Genomic DNA, 17667 nt, shown 5'->3' with positions numbered 1-17667 from the left:
ACCCTGTAGTGTGTGCATAGCACAGAGGAGATGTGAGAAACTGGTTAATCAGAAGATAAGACATATTTGTTTTTGTGAGTTTGGAAGCACTCACCCCCTTTAATGTTTGGTTACGGTTCAAGTATAGTGTTTTTAATGTACAGTGTTTATCTTTCCACATTAATAAATCTTTACCAATTGACCAAAAAATTCTTCAGAAAAAAAATATTGTTACCTATCCATATAAGGATTGTGCTTCTCTTCTTAGGCTGTTCTCATTTGTTTCCTCTGCCTCCTTTTAATGGATTTCTAGGTCTTTTGAAAGGTAAGGCGGAAGTTCACGAACCTGGCCTGCACTCAATAACAAAATTATTTGAACTGCAGGATTCTGCTTCTCCTTCTGGCTTAGGAAAAAACAATCCATGTTTCACATATAACCAAAATCATGCTCCATTTGCATCCAAGGAATCAGAGATGTTCTACAGTTTAACACACTAACTGGCCACTGTCCTGAGCTCTGCCCTGCTCCTCTGAATTGAAACAGTGATGGGTTTCTCTTGTCCTTGAACCTCCCCCCTTTAATGCTCGTGATTGCTCCTGGATTGCCTTCCAATCAGGCATCGGAATCTCTCATTTAAATTAGCACGCACGATCGAAAAGCCATCTTCTCCGCTGCAGACCATGATCCAACCATCTCTGTGCCTGATCTCCATCGCGGTAGAGCCCTCGCCTCTGGAGTCCACCTGGCAGTTAGATTTGGCCGCGGCAGCTCAGGACTCCATATGCTTTTTCATGATTTGCATGCACGATCTGTAAAAACAAGGCGCTTCGCCGCAATCAATGCCAGTCTTACCGAAATGTTTTCTGTTTTCTTTTTCTTTTTCTTCCCAGCGATGCAGAAGACCACAAGCCTTTGAAAAAAGGAAGCCGAACACCTTCAGACAGGACTGTGAAAAAAGAGGATAGTGACGATAGCCTGGTTGACTATGGCGAGGGGGTGAATGGCCAGTTCAATGAGGATGGCTCCTTTATTGGACAATACAGCGGTAAGAAAGAGAAAGAACCAGCCGAGGGCAATGAGAGCTCAGAGGCCCCCTCACCTGTCAACGCCATGAACTCCTTCGTTTAAGTCTTTAGGCTCTGCGCCAATGTCCCATTTCTCTGGAATGTCTTTCCTGAGCTCTTCTCGTCCCTCTCAGCCTGTGGACACGTGGGTAGAAAGGATGCTTTCTGCTGTCTGTGAGTATTATGAGAGCAAAGCGAGAACAGAACTCAGTCACGCGATACGTTAATGTGAACTGGGGTGCAACGCGCATACTTTTTGTTGTTCAGAGTGAGTTTTCTCAATTTCCTTGGAACTGATTAAAAAACAATCCAACATCATCCACAGCTCCCATCATTCCCTGTGCGGGATACAGCTCCATTAGCTGCATGAAACATGCCGCACTGAGGCCACACCGCGGATGTGATGGCGACATGGTCAGGTACTTAGTGCCACTATCCTCAGCTGAACCCTAAATATGAATTCCGTTGTTATTGTGGAGAGTGTTCCTGTAGCGTTCTCTAGAGCTCCAATGTCTCTGTGGACATTGTTGTGAAACTCGTGACTATGTCTAGCTGTTGTTAGTCTTTCCGGGAGACTGTTAGGAACAGTGTGTACAGTAAATACTTCCTATGTGAATTAATTATGACAGACACATCTGCTAATGCTCACCAAGGCTCCGCCACCTCTTCTTTGCTCCTGTTACTTCCTACGCTTCTTAACCCTCCAGGTTACAGTGGCAGTGTCCCACTTCTTACGCTCTCTGTGTCCAGTTGTTTGGGGGCATAAACGTGACATTTTGTGATCCCTTCTGGCATGTGTGCCATACAGAAAGAACGGAAGACAAAACTCTCAAGTTAGATTTCAGATCTTAGTCTAGAAGATGCAGGGCGAGCCTCGTGCAGTGCTTTCAGACACTCAGCATTCCCTGATGCCTGTGCTATCTAGACTGGCCAATCTGAGCAGCTCCATCCTGTGCGACTGCTGTTGGGAGGGAGGGACTTTAAAAAGGCATTGGCAGTGAGAACCGAAGTGCTGGAAAGCTGGGAAAGTAAAAACAAGTTTATTTGAAGGGGCTTTCCCCTATAAATATCAAAAGCAAAGAAAGCTTTGTCATCAGCCTGAGAGCATGATGGGCCTGTGATCTTTTGTTGTTTCTAGCCAAACAAGCTATATCGAAGAAGAAAATTGAGGTTAAAAATGGATGAAAAACACCTGATTCTAGAACTGAAACACAGAACAGCATGCGAACAGAGATTCCAGTATACCTATATGAGCTTCCAAACTGCAGCACTCAACAGTGTATGTGCAAACTGCAACAGGCACACTCCAGAATCTGCAAAATCTGACAAGCGCTTAATTAGGCCAGCAGTCAAAGGGATTACAGCTGCAGCCTAAAGAATAAATGCATATACCCTACCATAGTCATAAACGGTGTGTATGAAATGACTTACCTCCAATATAAAAATCTATGACAACCTATGGTTGAAGGGATGCTCAAATTCACTTGCCAATAAATTGGTTTCTCATAACTTGCATCAAGTTTAATTTTAAGTAAAGCTTTTTCTATGTAGATATTCTGTTGAATTTGTAAATATGAGGAAAGTGTAGATGCTATATGCTTAGAGGTGTTATGTGCAAATAAACACGCAAGCAATGTTTATGTTCTGCTGTGTGAGACGCAAGCTCATCAATTAATGCAGTGTAAGGGTGTGAAAACAGCAAATGCCTACTTTGGGTTTTTCGCCCTCTTCTTTTTGCTGTGCAACTGGAATCGCGAGCTATTTTCTCCACTGTGTCAGCCAGTTTCTGACCGAGATCCTCAGCATTAATGGATGGAGTATAGTAGGATTTGTTACCTGGCGTCTTTGATGTATACAGGTAAAACTTGCTTTCAAGTGATCCCTAAATGAAGCAGCCCTAAATACTCTCATGGCTTCACATTTACTGTCCCCAACCAGCCTAGCAATGGGAAATACAAAGAATAAGACAGGCTTGCCTAGACACCAGAAGGCACAGAGACTAAAGTTACCTCAGTGTTTTCAGAGAAAAATAAATACATGTCTTCTTCCAGCCAGAGATGCTAAATGTCTCTGTGCATGAAGAAGTCACTTCTGCAGATTATGACGGACTTGTATTCAAAATTAAATGTGGTTGTAACATCCCTCCCTCTTTTGAACTCTGCCGTGTTCCCAGCGGAATGGGAATGACCAGGTGTAACTAGAGATCATCTGTGCACAGAGCAAGAACATGTGACCAGACTGCCGTCAGAAAGTGACTGTCATTGAGTTTTAGCTCCTTCAAACCTGATTTTCAAAAAAGGTTTTTGAAGAAATTTTGACTTTTTTTGCATTATTTTTGAAAGGCCTAGGACATTATCACAAAACTAAATATAAGAATTGATAAAACAGCATAATCCAGAATTTTTAATGAAGGGTTAGGGGCTAAGCAAAAAGAGATAGTTCCAGTATTTTGAGAATTGGAAATGAAATCCCATTGTGTTCTTTCTTAAAAATGCCCAATTTGCCCAATCTGTGATGACCAGCCCATTCCACCAGCTCAGACCTCCTCCCGCCTCAAGCACAGTTTGTATTTCTTAACATGGCTGCTTGGTGAGAGAGTTTGAACACTCATACATATCACGAATATGTCACCCACTTCCTTCTGGCCGTCTCCAAGCCGTATAGGTGTGCGAATAGCCCAAGCCTAGCAATTACCAACATTCCATTACCTGCCCTAGTCCCAGGCCCCTGGTCCCAGCAGTACACTCAGGAGACTCGCCTTGCCCTCTTGGTTATTTAGAAAGCACAGAGCTATCTAATAGAGCTCAGAATCCCTCCTACAGAAGCCACGTTCACGGCTCCCTCAGATCCTCCTTTCTCCTCTTCACTGTGTGCCAGATTAACAAAGGCGCACCTGCATTCTGCAACATGTCAGGGCTCTGTGGCAACAGGGGATGTAAAAGAATAAGCATAGCTTCAGAAATATCGGGTAGTTATAAAGCGGTGTAAACCATTTTGTTGGGGTGGTTTTAACGACTTTTGAGATGAGGGGAGTCCAGGAACTCAGGGATTCTTATCTACGGAATGCGTCGCTCCCGCTCGAGACGTTTCCACCGCTGACCACCAGAGGGCGCTCCTTGCTTTATTCGGCACAAAAGAAAACTAGAGAAAGCCGCCTAGGGATCCCGTCCCAATCAGTTTGGATAATCAAAGGATAACCTGATGGAGCAGAAAATGATCGCCTGCTGCAAAGAAAGACATGGGACTGCAGCTCTCCCTAGTGAGCTCTTTCCAGAGAGGAAACATGAGGTTTGTGAGCCTTTTGCATAGTTTTTCTCTTGATTGGGCTTCAGCCTCGGCGATTCAGGGAAGGAGTTGCCCTGGAGTTCACTGGCCAGCTTTGTCAGGTGCCTGTGTGAGACAATAAGAGATAGGAGTCCTTAAAACGGCATTAATCCCTTTCTTCAAAGACACGATTTTTGTTGGCCACCAATGGTTTGATGATTGTTATTGAATCAAACACACACAAAAGCAGTTTAAATACCACCCACAGCTCTTATGATTCACTTAAGAGAAGGGGAGGGAAGAGCAGATGCTATTACTGCAGTATCCATACTGAATAGTGGCTTGGTGGGGTGGAAAGATCAGTGGCCCAGAGAGAAGTAAGGGTTTGTACCAACTGGGCCCTCTGCCAGCGTTACGGCCCTGCACCAACCCCTCCTCTAACCATTTAGATAATGGTTTCCTCAGGTAGATAACGCTGGGGTAGATGAAGTCTAGTCTACTACGCCTTTCCACTCCAATCCTGTGGGTCCTAGGAACGAAAGAATAATCTGAGCACCGGCTAAAGCCGGGATGAAACACAAGCAAAACCGGAAGTGAGTCCTGCTCCGCTGTGGCCTGGAGCCCAGTGTGCGCAGACAGGGACAATCAGAGGATCACCTGGATAGGTGCAAGTCCACACGCAGGAAAGAGCTCAGAATGGAAAGCAGTCTAAACAGGGTGGTCGGGAAAGAGGCCCCAGGCACGAAATGTGAGCTGAAAGGTGAAAGTCAAGGACGGACCACAGAAAAGCCAGGGGACAAGCTGGCCACAGCGAGGCCAGCATGCCTGCCTAGGTGCAGCGGCCAGTCTAGATGGGCCTGAGGACCCTGTGCCAAACCTACTTACTATTAGTGAAGAAACAGGAAAGTGAGGAGCAAACGAAAGGGTCAAGGAACTCCTCAGATTAAGGGCAGCAAATGAAAGGGTCAAGGAACTCCTCAGATTAAGGGCTGCTGTTTAAACCATGGGGCCCTGAGCAAACTGCTAAGGAAGAAGAACATGAACAAGGGGCTGAGGGGGGCGCACCATCCAGAAACTCTCAATGTAGCGAACAGGAGAGGGAGAAAGGGACTCCCTGGAAATCCAGTAACAGGACATGCTTGTGTCTGCAAAGCAGGGGACTGTGTTCAGTTGGAAGCCAGGGAAAAGAAAGGCCATTGCAAGAATGAAAGTAGGGGGGTTGGAGAGATGACTCAGCGGTTAAGAGCACTGACTGCTCTTCCCAGTTCAGTTCCCAGCACCCACATGGCAGCTCACAACAGTCTGTAACTCCTGTTCCAGGGGATCTGACAACTTCACACCAATGCACATAAAATAAAGTTAAATAAATCATAATAAATTATATATAAAAAAGAATGTTTCCACCAGGGTCTTGACAACTCCTCCGTGTCAGATGCTACCCACCAGTCACCCCTGCCCCTGCTTTTCTGACTATCCACTGACTTTAAACTGCTCAAGTCTCAGAAACCAACCGTCTTAATCCCACACCCTTCAGTTATCAGTGCTCTGCTTCACGGCCAGATGGTTGAACTGATATCAGGAAATGTATAAGGGAACTAACTAATCATAGAAGCCACGATTGACCAGACAGTCCATCCCTTTTGTTCTTTCCATTCAGTATGTCCTGTAGACCGTGTCTTTCTTCAGCTCTTAAGTGTGTGCCTCGTTATCTCATTGGGTGGCTCCACAAGAGATGTTTTTCATCAGTGCTTATCAGCTGGCTCACTGAAATCACCTGGCAGTTTTAAAAGCCCAGCGTCTGTTTGCCCTGGCCCACAGTGGATGTTCGCTGTTTTCAGTACCTGATCTGAACCTCACCCTCACTAGGAAAGCGTCCCCAGATGGTTCTGATGTGCAACCAGTGTGGGAACTGATGTTGGCCTTCTTATACTTTGCTACTGTGTAAGTAGTCATGGAACGATATTTCAAATAGAGTCCTCAACACAGCGCAATGGTGGAGCTCAAATTCTCTCATATGCCCCACATAAAATGAATCTAGAGAGCCGTGTAGAATGCTCACACATTGGTGGAGGGAATCCAAAATGGCGCAGCCATTCTGGAAAGCGTTTATCAGTTTCTTTAAATATTGAATATAAATTTACCATGTGACCGCAATGCAACTCATAAATCTAGACCCAAGAGAAATGAACATCTACATCTAGCCATGGGCTTGCATATACATGTTCACTAAGTATCAGTCATAACTGCTAGCAAACAAGCCCAGCGGCTGTGAGCAGATGAACACCTGAACAAAATGAGTATATCCTATGAATAGAGGTATAGCTGCCTGGTCAGAGGAAACACTACCCGGTGTGTTCTATAAAGGGTTGCCGAACACAACAATAAGAGGGGTCTCCAAGAACATTGCATTTGAAATGCCAAGCACAAAGCCCACTATTCTCACTTACTTGAACTGTCCAGAAAGGCAAATGTGTGAAAACAGGAGCTAGATTGCTCTCTGGGGTTAGGGGTGGTGGAGGCAAGGATTTACTTCAACTTGGTGCGAGGGCTCTTCCTGAAGTACTAAAACATCTTGAGTTTTATAGTTAAAACAACTGCATTATGGAACCACAGACACCTCAATGAAGCTTATGTTTGTCTGAATGGTAAATAGAGTTGTGTATACATGAGGCTTAGATGAGTACAGTCTCACACCATGGTCACATAACCTCCTGATCTTCAAGGATGTTACAAGGCCACTAAGGCCAGGTGTTCCCCAGAGTGGCAGCATCGGTTGTTAGAATCGCGTTCTTGCCCTGCCCCCCATCAATCGATTCAGGAACTCTGCAGGCATAAACCTGCGTCTGGCGTTCTAACACTCCCTCGGATTCTGAAACACACTAGCTTGTGTGGAACATGGCACTCAGCCTCTTTCCTATCCCATCTGGAGGAATGGGAAAGACTTAGCTTTGAGATTAAAGAAAGGGACCAGGTAGTTTTCATAATAGAAAAAAAATCTTCAAGTAGTCGTTCAAGTGCCCATGGTAGGTAAGTGGTTAAACAAATTTTTGAACTGTGCACAATGTTTAGACCACCAGCCACCAGTAAGTACAAGTATTTCACGCCACTAAGGGAAACCAAGCACAGAGCTTTTGCTGCTATGGAACACTGAAGCAGGTGAAACTTTCCTCCAAGGACAGGAAGCAGACTGTGGCTGCTAGGGATGAGTTTGCAGAGGGATTTACCTTTGGGAGGCAGAGAAAACTCTTAGAGATGATGGATATTTTGGTTGTGAGGATAGTTATAGGGGTATTCGTTCATCAGAACTAAAAAATTATATGCTTAAAGTCAGTGTGCTTTGTTATATATGTTGTATCTCAATAAAGTTGATTTGATTTTGAAAGGAAAATAAACTGGACATAGGTGATTCCTCCCCTTACAGGCTCTCTCTCTTTCTTTCTACTGCTCACCCTAGGATGGGGCAGAGAAGAAGGGGACCCAGGTTCTGCTTTGTCTTATGTTAGGGATCACCCTGTCCTTTCAAAAGTCTATGGTGGCCTTCTCCTCTACCTGTTCAGTTGAGCATGGTGTTGTAGGTCAAGCCAAGGTTACAGAGCATCCCCAGACTTTCTTGGTTGGGTGGGCTCAAGGACCCTAATGAGGTAGAATATGAGCACCCAAATATGGATGACCAATCCAAGATCTAGATTTGATGTTCACCTTAGAAATAAAGTAATATTTGATTTCCATTCATACAGTTGCTACATTTGTGTTCTCTAGTCAACTGCCAACTAGAGGACAACTCAGTCCCCAAGAGCCCTGCCTGGCCAGCATCACTCCCAGGTCTTTCTTCACACTGGGGGTATGGACAGCTGGTCCTGATGCAGAAGAGGCTTCTCAGTTCTGACTCTGTGACAAGCCACCTTTGGAGCCTTTCTGAGGTTGGACTTTTACCATCATTTGAAGTACGATTAATAAACACTCAGAGAGAGAAATTGGGGTTCAGCCTGAAGATCGAAAAGCAAAACAGCCAAACACTGACTCTTACCTCAACCTTAGTCCAAAATGGCAATCCTGCCTCCTGGAATCTCAGAGAAAGACTGTATATTGAAAGCTGTTTTTTTTTTCATTTTATAATCCTCTCTAGGTCTTGGATTAAAGGCATGTGCCACTGTGATTAAAGGTGTGTACCACCATCATTAAAGGCATGCACTGCCCAGTTTCTGTGGCAACTAATGTGGCTATTGGGATTAAAGGTGTGTGTTTTTATGACTGCTGAGATTAAAGGTGTGTGTTACCATTACCTGGTCTGTAGGGCTGACCAGTGGGGCTGTTTGACTCTCAGATCTTCAGGCAGTCTTTATTCATTAAAACACTATTGAAATGCCACCACAGTCAACCTTACTCCTTCCAGAAATTATCCGGGGCCTCTTTTAAGCAAAATCCTGTCTCTTGGCTTTCAATCTCCCATCTAAATGAGATGTGATTGACATGGCACAAGTAATCTACATTTGCTTCTCCTTGCTGGGGTTCTCTTTTAGGTCCCTTCACGAGAATAAGGTCACTCCTCATTCTCCAGGCTGCACAAGGATTGTGTATCCCACACTGTCATGTCTACAAATAGCAAGCACCTCTCCTCTCTTCTTCCTCTCTCCTCACCTTCTCTCCTCTCCACTTTCCTTCCTACTTCCTTCCCTTCCTCTCTCCCTCTGTCCTCTTCTCTTCCCCCCTCCCTACACTTGTCTCTCCCTATGCACCCCTCTCTCTCCTCCCTCCCTCTCCTCTTCTCTCTCCTTTCTCCTCTGTCTCTCCTCCTCACCCCTCTTCCTCAACTTCTCCCTCTCTCTCCTCCCTCCCTCTCCTCCTCTCTCTCCTTTCTCCTCTGTCTCTCCTCTTCACCCCTCTTCCTCAGCTTCTCCCTCTCTCCACTCCATCCCTCTCCCTTTGCCCTATGAAGGCATGGAGTAAAGGAGACAATCTGCAAACCAAGAAAGAGGCCTCACTAGGAACAAGCAGCCAGCCCCTTTATCTTTATCTTCCAGCCTTCACAAAATAAATCACATCCTGAGATAATAGATGTTTGTGGTTTAAACCATCCAGACTGGTAACTGGTTCTTTATTCTGGCAGCCCAAGAACACTAAGAAACAATCTTTAGCAAATTACAATCTTTCCCATTTTGTTCCCAAATGCAAACAGCCTTGCAATGTCTGCCTGGTTTATATTTTCAGATTCCGTTCCCTTTTATTGAGCAAGAAATTGCTGTGGTAGGATGGCAAGGACGAAGAAAATAAAAAACTTACCTTCAGCGTCTGTTAAATGCCAAGCCCCATGCTGGCAATATGCACACCATACCCATTTCATGTTCTTTCCAGCCTGTGAGGCAGCATTCCTTTTCTTCCCAAAGGTCACACGGCTGCAGCAGAGATCTGTCTCACGAACTCAGCAATGTCTGACTCCATGGTGCAAGCTCTTTCCCCCTTTAAACTGTTCCTCATGAAGTCCAAGCTACATAAAGTAGAAGCATAATGTTCAAAATCAAAAGAGAGTAGGCTGATGTGTTTGTCTAGTTGTGAAAGAATAACTTTTTTTCAGAATAAAAGTCTTCCGTTTCTGAAGGCCAATGGCCCCCCAGTCCAAAAGGGACTTGACATCTATGACAAGACAGGAACATGTCTGCATAAGTGGGTTTGGAGGAGCTCTGTTTTGGAGCAACCTGTGCCAAGACCCAGGCTGTTGTAAGAGCAGAGCCTCCCATCTCCCTCTCTAGATTACAGTGTGTAGCAAACAGCGTGAGCTTTTAAGGTCCTCCCAGTCCTGAAGGCCATGAGGCCAGCAGATTTTACAGAAGCAAAGCTAAAGCATCCTCACCCTCCCTTGGAGTTGCTAGAGGTTGTCAGGGGGGTGTCTGGATTATTGCTTTCCATCTTGATGGAAGGACACATAAGAATGTGATGTCATCCCTCATCAGCTGTGCTTGGGGAGTATGCTCATTGCCAGACAGGGACTTGAGAACTCAGCGTCTTCTCAATCAGCTAAGCACAGCCTTGCCTCTGCTCTACAGAGGCAATAAAGGGAGAGGGAGTGTGCACATCTGGATTGTGCGCTTAGGTGCTCAACCTCTGACTACTCCATGAGAGAACTGGTACTTCCTTGGAGCAAATTCTACACCTCTGGGCCCGTGATTGGCCCTGTGTCCAGAGAGCAGCCAGAGCAGAAGGCACTGTCTCTGAGCCTACGGCACCTTCACTCTGGCGGAATTAGAGAACTAGAGGGCTTCATGCTCACAATTAGGAGTCTAGGGCCAAGGGCTGTGGGAGTGTGGAGACTGTGGTTTCAAAGACAGGTTCCACTGCAAGCTTAAATAGAAGAGCCCCAGGAGAGGTGGTAACAGGAATGTGTAGAGCTTGCAAAGGAAGGGGACAGCTGGAAGCAATGATAGACAGAACGCTGCTCCCACCCCAAACATGGTCACCTTGTGAGGTGCTAGAGGCCTAGGACTTCAGTGTTTCCACTAAGAATGGGAGGCCAAGGACACAACTCAACACATTCCACGTGGGTAAGTGAGAGTTTCAACTTGGTTATGCTGACTCCCCCTGTAGCTTCCAGAAGTCACTAGATAGAACACAAAGAGAAGGTGACTGCTTTTGAGGGACTGGAATTGATGCCCAAGACTATGGTAGGTAGAGACTGTGCCAAGTTGCTTGTGGCCTTGGGTTTGAAAATAAAATTCCTGAGCTGTCTCAGTGAGGACAAATTATTCAGCAGGAAGAGGCTAGAGAGTCACACCTAAGGACTAAGAAAGGGGGCCCATGGGTATAGTAGGAGGCCGCTTGTTTGTTTCCCAGCTGCCCAGACTCCCGAAATAACCACACAGAGACTATATAAATTAAATCACTGCTTGGCCTATTAGCTATAACTCCTTATTGGCTAACTTTTACATCTCAATTTAACCCATTTCCATTATTTTATATTTTATCACGAGGTTCGTGGTCTACAGGCAAGATTCCAGCGTGTCTGACTCCAGCAGCGGCTCCATGGCTTCTCTCTGACTCCGCCCTTCTTTCTCCCAGCATTCAGTTTAGTTTTCCCCACGTAGCTCTGTTCTACCCCATCAGGCCAACCCAGTTTTTTTATTCACAGCATACAGAGTGGAATCCCACATCACACTGGTACAGAAAGGAGGTCCTGCACTAACGAGACACTTGAACCATGCAGGAGCACTTAAAGTTGGCCTGGGAGTCGATCGGTCATCAAAGCTTTTGCAGTGGAAGCTTGAGTACCTGGGGTTGGCCTCCACATACAAAGGCTGGGCATGGTGGCACACCCTGTAACCCAGTGCTGGAGTGGTGAAGACTGGTGGGTCTCAGGGGACTGCTGCCTAGCCAGCTTGACTAATCAGCGAGCCCCCAGCCAGAGCAAGACCTTGACTCGAAAAAGAAGTTAATAGTGACTGAAGAAAAACGACACTCAAAGTGTCCTATGGCCTCCACACACTGCAACACACACCACACATGCACCCACGCACACGCACGCATGCATACACATGCGTAGAGCTCTGAAACTCTTGTTCCTTACCCTATTTCTTTCTCTCAGCTGTTCTCATCAACTTTCTACTTTACTGATTACTGAACATGACCCGTTGGCTTTTCTAACAGTGCCTTCTGGGAGTGAACATTCAGAGTCACCAGAAACAACAGAACTGTGCTCTGAGGAGACTGTAGTTCCAACAGCAGTCGACACAGGATACTGTGGAAGAGAGGCGAAGGTCCCTCACCAGAAGGACAAAGCAGGAAAACCTGGGAATTAGTGAAGATGGAAAGACAGGCTGGACGGACCTGGAGCCCTCAGAGAGATGGGTCCATGGAAAGCAATGTGAAGGGCACTTCTGGAAGCTGTGTACCTGCCCATCCCTGTTCAATACATCAGGACAACGGGCCAGGCTTCCTAAGACTTTACACCTGGGTCTCAGGAATGTACTCACATGCCAGCTCCTCCAAGCAGTCTCTCTTGTGAATCCCGAAGGGCTGATCACCACTTCTACCCCACTGACTCTTTGCTGTGCTGTTTCATTGCTGGGAAATTAAAAGAAATATTGCTTTTCATCATGTTGTCATACAAGCCAGTTGGTAGTTAATTGTTAACTGGTGCAGAACACTGTTACATGTGGATGTTCCTGTTACCCAGCAGGAGAGAGGTCTGGGGATGCCAGGAGGCCAAGGCACAGCCCAGTTAGAGTATTTACAGCCAGGTATGGAGGAGTAAGAAGAGCACAGTTCGGTTGGTGATGCCTTTGCAAATACATGCATTGTGTGCACCGAGAAGACAATTTCCTTAATTGTCTAGGCCAGACTGGACAATTAGGGGAAGTGCCTGGAGGTAATGCTCAGAGTCTAGAGCATTAAATAAACCACAGTAGAACCAATTTCCAGAAAGGCATAGTAAGTATTGGGGTTTTCTGGACAGGGTAGCCTCTTCCCGGTTCTCAACCTGTGGGTCATGACTCCTCAGGGTCTAATGACCCCTTTCACAGGGGTCACCTAAGACCATCAGAAAGCAAAGACATTTACATTATGATTCATAAGGGTAAGAAAACTACAGTTATGAAGTAGCAACAGACATAATTTTATGGTTGGGGATCACCACAACATGAGGAACTGTACTGAAAGGGTTGCAACATTAGGGAGGTTGAGAACCATTGTGTAGACAATGCAGGCTTAGCTGATTCTTCCTTCCTTGTGTAGACAATGCAGGCTTAGCTGATTCTTCCTTCCTTGTGTAGACAATGCAGTCACAGAAAGCAGAGTCATTGTTACAAACTTAGATGCTAAAATTTATGTTTCATTGCTTTGCATTCTACAAAAATGTTATTATTCTCTTTATTTTTTTAACCATTAGAAAATACAAAAACCTTGCTTAGCATGTACACCATAAAAATTCAGAGAGTGGGCCAGACTGGACCTGTGGTTTGTGGATTTGTGCCCAGGACCTACATGAAGAGGCAAAGCCTGAAGTGCAGTGCTGGGCAGATATGAAAAATGAGTGTTTTAAAAAGATAAAAATCACAATACACTTAAAAATAGAAAGAAAACATCTAATAAAGATTTTATTGATTTCATTAATTGAGGAATTTGGAAAATGTAATAACCAATACAAAGGAAGACTTTGGGGGATAGTGCTCATGGTTGAACCTAAGACAATCATGCTACCACTGAGCTACAGCCTCAGCTGCAAAGGCCTCTCTCTCTCTCTCTCTCTCTCTCTCTCTCTCTCTCTCTCTCGTGTATGTGGTGTGTGTGTGTGTGTGTGTGTGCATGCTCGTGTGCGTGTGTGTGCGTGTGTGTGCGTGTGCATGTGTGATATACACTTGTGTGCTCATCTGTTAACATGCAGGTGGAGGCCAGAGGAAAATGTCGGGTGTCTCTCTCCAGCACTCCCCACCTCATTTCTTTGAGTCAGGGTCTCCCAATGACCCTGCTGCCCACACTTTGGCTAAGCTGCCTAGCCAGTGAACTCCCAAGATCAGCTTTTCTCCAGCCCACAATTCTGTGTTGTGGGTCATATTGATAGGCCATAAGAAATGCTGTAATCCATTGCCGAAATCTATATAACAAAGAATAATTGCATTTCTATCCATGGACAAGGCTCATCTTCATTAACAGCAGTATCCCAGGACTTTCAGAATTGTAAAATAAATCAACGAGAGACAGACATAAATAGGAAGTGCATACTATAGGAAAGATACCCAGGAATTTCCCTGACACCTCCAAGATTTTGACCATTTCTTTGGCAAAGTTCAGTATGATTGAAGGGAAGGGCACTGAGGACTGTTTTGTTTCATTTCTGCGATGGCCCCAACCTTCTGGTCTTCTCTGCCCGTCCCTGCTTTCTTTCTGCATCAGCTCATGTCAAGGGAACCAATGTCACTGTCTACTGATCATGGGCCAGTTATTCAAATTCTTTGTGCCATAGTTTCTTCATTGGTAAAATGAGGAAAATTTACCATCTACCTCAGGATCTATGTGGAGATTATAGTATTTCCTAACTCTATTTCTCCTTCTAAAAACTTCGAATGTTCTAGAATGATTTATATACCAAAACACCCATTCTAAAAACAAGAATTAAGGAAATCTGCCCAGCCGCCATGGGCTTGAGAGTTGGAAAGTTGGCATGTGGTTTAGCTGTTATTTAGCTCCCTAAATTTTCCTTTCTTTATGTGAGAAAGAAGAGTTAGAACTTGACTCTCAAAAGTCCCTTCTGAGTCCTCTGCTCTTTGACTGTAGTAACAGTATTTGCACAGAAATTCCAGAGTGGAAGGAACTTAGTTGGTAGAGCCCAGCAAGCAGAAATCTCTGGGTTAGAAGCTCAGCACCACATAGCCTGGGCATGTTGGCACCGCTGTAATACTGTAAAACAGGAATTATATTCAGTAGGTAGATGAAGGAAAAATTCGAGATTATCCTCCTACACAGCTAGTTGTAGGGCAGCTTGCATTTTTGTATTTATGTAGAATTAGAAAATTCAGGCAGAGGAGAGGGGGATGGAGGAACAGTGGAAAAGAAAAGGTACAAAAGAATAGAGAAGTCACACAGCTTTGCCATGAATCAACAACATAAAAACTTTAGTACATTTTAGCACTTTCTACAAATATTGAGATTTATTTTTAAAAATAAGAATTCATATTTAATGTAAGAGACAATTATAAAAATAATTATAAAAAAACTTCTAAGAATAAATGGGTGAACTTGAATCCTCTGCTTTCCCTTAAATGCTCTTCTGTAAATAGTTTTTTTTCCCCCTTGGATTGTTAGCTCACAAAAAATGACACAGAGACTTATTATTAATTATGAGAGCTCAGCCTGAGCTTAGGTTTGTTCCTAACTAGTTCTTGTAACTTAAATGTGCTTTACCTTGTTACATATGCACAACAATTTTGATGCAAGCAACTTCAGAGTTATAGGATGAAACCATTATTTCTTGTAAATGGAACATATATTTCACTGCTGGAGAAATAGAGCGGCTTTTGAAAACACCCAACCGGGCAGGGGTTTAACAAACTACAGATGTGTTTTCTACACATGACCCTGTGTGATACTGAACTTTCATATTTTTGTGCTTGATTCTCCTATTTCTTTTTTGTTCTTAAACCTCACCCCAACCCAAAGACTGACCTTAACCCTAATCCCAACCCAGGTGCCCTCCTAGCCAGTTTTCTGTTCTTATCCTGAAACCTAAGCCTAACATGACCCCAACCCTCACACTAACAATCTGGTTCAGTGCTCTGCATATTGGAAAATGATCACCACTTCTCCTACAGGACTTTCCTGTGAGGATTGATAAGTTGTATCAATGATCAGATATCATATATATCTTTCTCTTGTGAAAATACTGCTATTTTCATGACCTCAAACCTAAGCCTAATGCCCTTTTGCAGAGTTACGATAATAAACTCCTCTGCTCTGCTTTCTTGGGAAGCAATCAGCCCTTCTCTTCTAATACTTTGCTGTGAGGTACATCGCTATAATGAAGTGATTGTAAAAAGTACCACTGTTTCCACTGTTTTTAGCAAACCTGTTTTATCTAGGAACATCTGTGCTGCTGTTCTGAGGCAAGCAATGATGCAAGCAGCAGACAACTTCATTCTAAATGGGATGTAGTTTCCTCTGCAGTAAATAATCATGCTTTTCATTTATTTATTTTTGTTATTGCTCCACCATGAGGTGTTTTACTCCTTTCTGTATGTGTTAGCCAAGACGACACTGTGCACTGCTTCAGTGTCTGTCTCCATGCGGTGATAACCATCATATGTGCTCCTCTTTCTCATAAATCAATCACCATATCTGCTGCAGTACATCTGTGAGCAGCCCTGGTATAACACACTTCATGCTATTGTCTAAACACTGCATTTTCAGTGTTCATAATAAACCAATGTTACCTAGGAATGGACTTGCCGTGTGCATGAATCAAGCAATCAGCTTCATTGCAAATAGGACATGACTTTCTCTGCTTTTTCCACTATGCAGTGTTTTAGACACTTGCATGTGTTCTTTCTGAAAATGATGGCATGTGCTGCTGACATCACAGATTCTTATACTCTACTCTCTTATTTGCTTTGGTCATCCGTGCACATGTTTCTAAAGATGCAATTGCATACTGTTAAAGTTACACATCCTTTATTTTCTTTAAATAGGAAAGTGATTTATTGAAAAAGCCACACTTGGAAGGCTGTTGGGATCCAGCCGTCACACGCCAGCCTTCAACGTGTCAATACACGAATAAGACACGTTAGGGATTTGTGGGGCTATCATAAATGAGAGATTCTTAACTCCACACTTTCTAATAATGCCCAGGTCCATGCCAGAGTCTGCCCTGGTGCAGTCACCTTGGAGTCTAGGAACACAGGTATGATGGAGAAGTTACACATCTTATCCTGTGTTCTTCCATCTCTCATTCTTTTTTTGTCCAACTAGTGTTCTGGTGCAGTGAGAAGATAATGGACTTGTGAGACCTGCTTTCTTGTAAATCAATCACAGATTTTCCTGCAGTTCTTCTCTGTGCGGTGCACTTGTAAGACACAGTTCTTGCTGTTGTCAGTGTATGACCTTTTTTTACTGTGTACTCAATAAATGCTTTTCCTAGGCACATGAACACTTCTGTTCTGATGTAAGCTACTACACAGGTGCAGAAACAAACCAGTCTGTTTCATAGTAAACAGGATTTAGATTTTGCTGCAGCAGAAGCACCTTGGTTTTACAAACTCGCCATTGTACTAAAGTCTAGTCATTTGCATGTTCACATACCAAAGATGGTGATGTGTACTGTTTCTGTTCCAGATAATTTTGTTGCGATCTCCTCTTCCACTCTGGTTCAATCACATTCCGGGTGCACTTCAACATTAATATACTCACATGTTCTTCTTTATTGCAAACCAATCACATTCCTAGGTAAAATTGGTTTGTTAGGAGTACAGAGACGATGGCAGGACTTTGACAGCAGTAAGAATTGCATTATACCAGCATAACTCACAGAGATGAACTGGAACAAAAGAGGTGATTGCTGTACAAGAAAGCAGAGTATGGGATTATTATTGTAGCACTGCACCAGGACATTAGCTGGAAATGAATGGACTAGCTCAGCACAAGCATCTGTAACAGAAACTTCTTTAGAAAACAAACACAACTAAAACCCCTCACAATGTCACATTCACAAAATCCCTGTACTTCTAGTGCAGTGAACTCTAAGTCCAGTTTGGAAGGAAGCAGATATTTTTACTCATCCAATCTGAAGTTGCCTGCATCAGTGGAGCAGTGTGTACATTCCAAGGAAAAGCGAGTTTGCTGTGAGACAATGGTCTTGTGCCCCGTAAAGATCTGTCACTTGTG

General features: G+C 44.2%; 1 protein-coding gene across 37 annotated transcripts in view; it reads left to right on the top strand.

The window, feature by feature from the left end:
* Nrcam (neuronal cell adhesion molecule) overlaps positions 1-12905 on the top strand; it is a 265879-nt gene extending 252974 nt beyond the window's left edge. For 19 of the 37 annotated variants that reach the window (XM_041658288.1, XM_041658286.1, XM_041658284.1 and 16 more), the window contains one exon: positions 871-8376. In XM_041658288.1, the coding sequence (XP_041514222.1) occupies positions 871-1108 (238 nt within the window). In that variant the 3' untranslated portion in view covers positions 1109-8376. Of the gene's footprint in view, positions 1-292; positions 305-870; positions 8377-11943 lie in introns of those variants that run through there. The other 18 variants (XM_041658258.1, XM_041658257.1, XM_041658262.1 and 15 more) reach the window with 7 other exon arrangements.
* The last annotated feature ends 4762 nt before the right edge of the window (positions 12906-17667 follow it).

The sequence above is a fragment of the Microtus oregoni genome, unplaced genomic scaffold (genome assembly GCF_018167655.1).
Source record: "Microtus oregoni isolate MIOR12 unplaced genomic scaffold, Mior012 000009F_ref0000495, whole genome shotgun sequence".
In the NCBI taxonomy this organism is placed as follows: domain Eukaryota; kingdom Metazoa; phylum Chordata; class Mammalia; order Rodentia; family Cricetidae; genus Microtus; species Microtus oregoni.
This window is presented reverse-complemented; position numbering and strand designations above follow the sequence as displayed.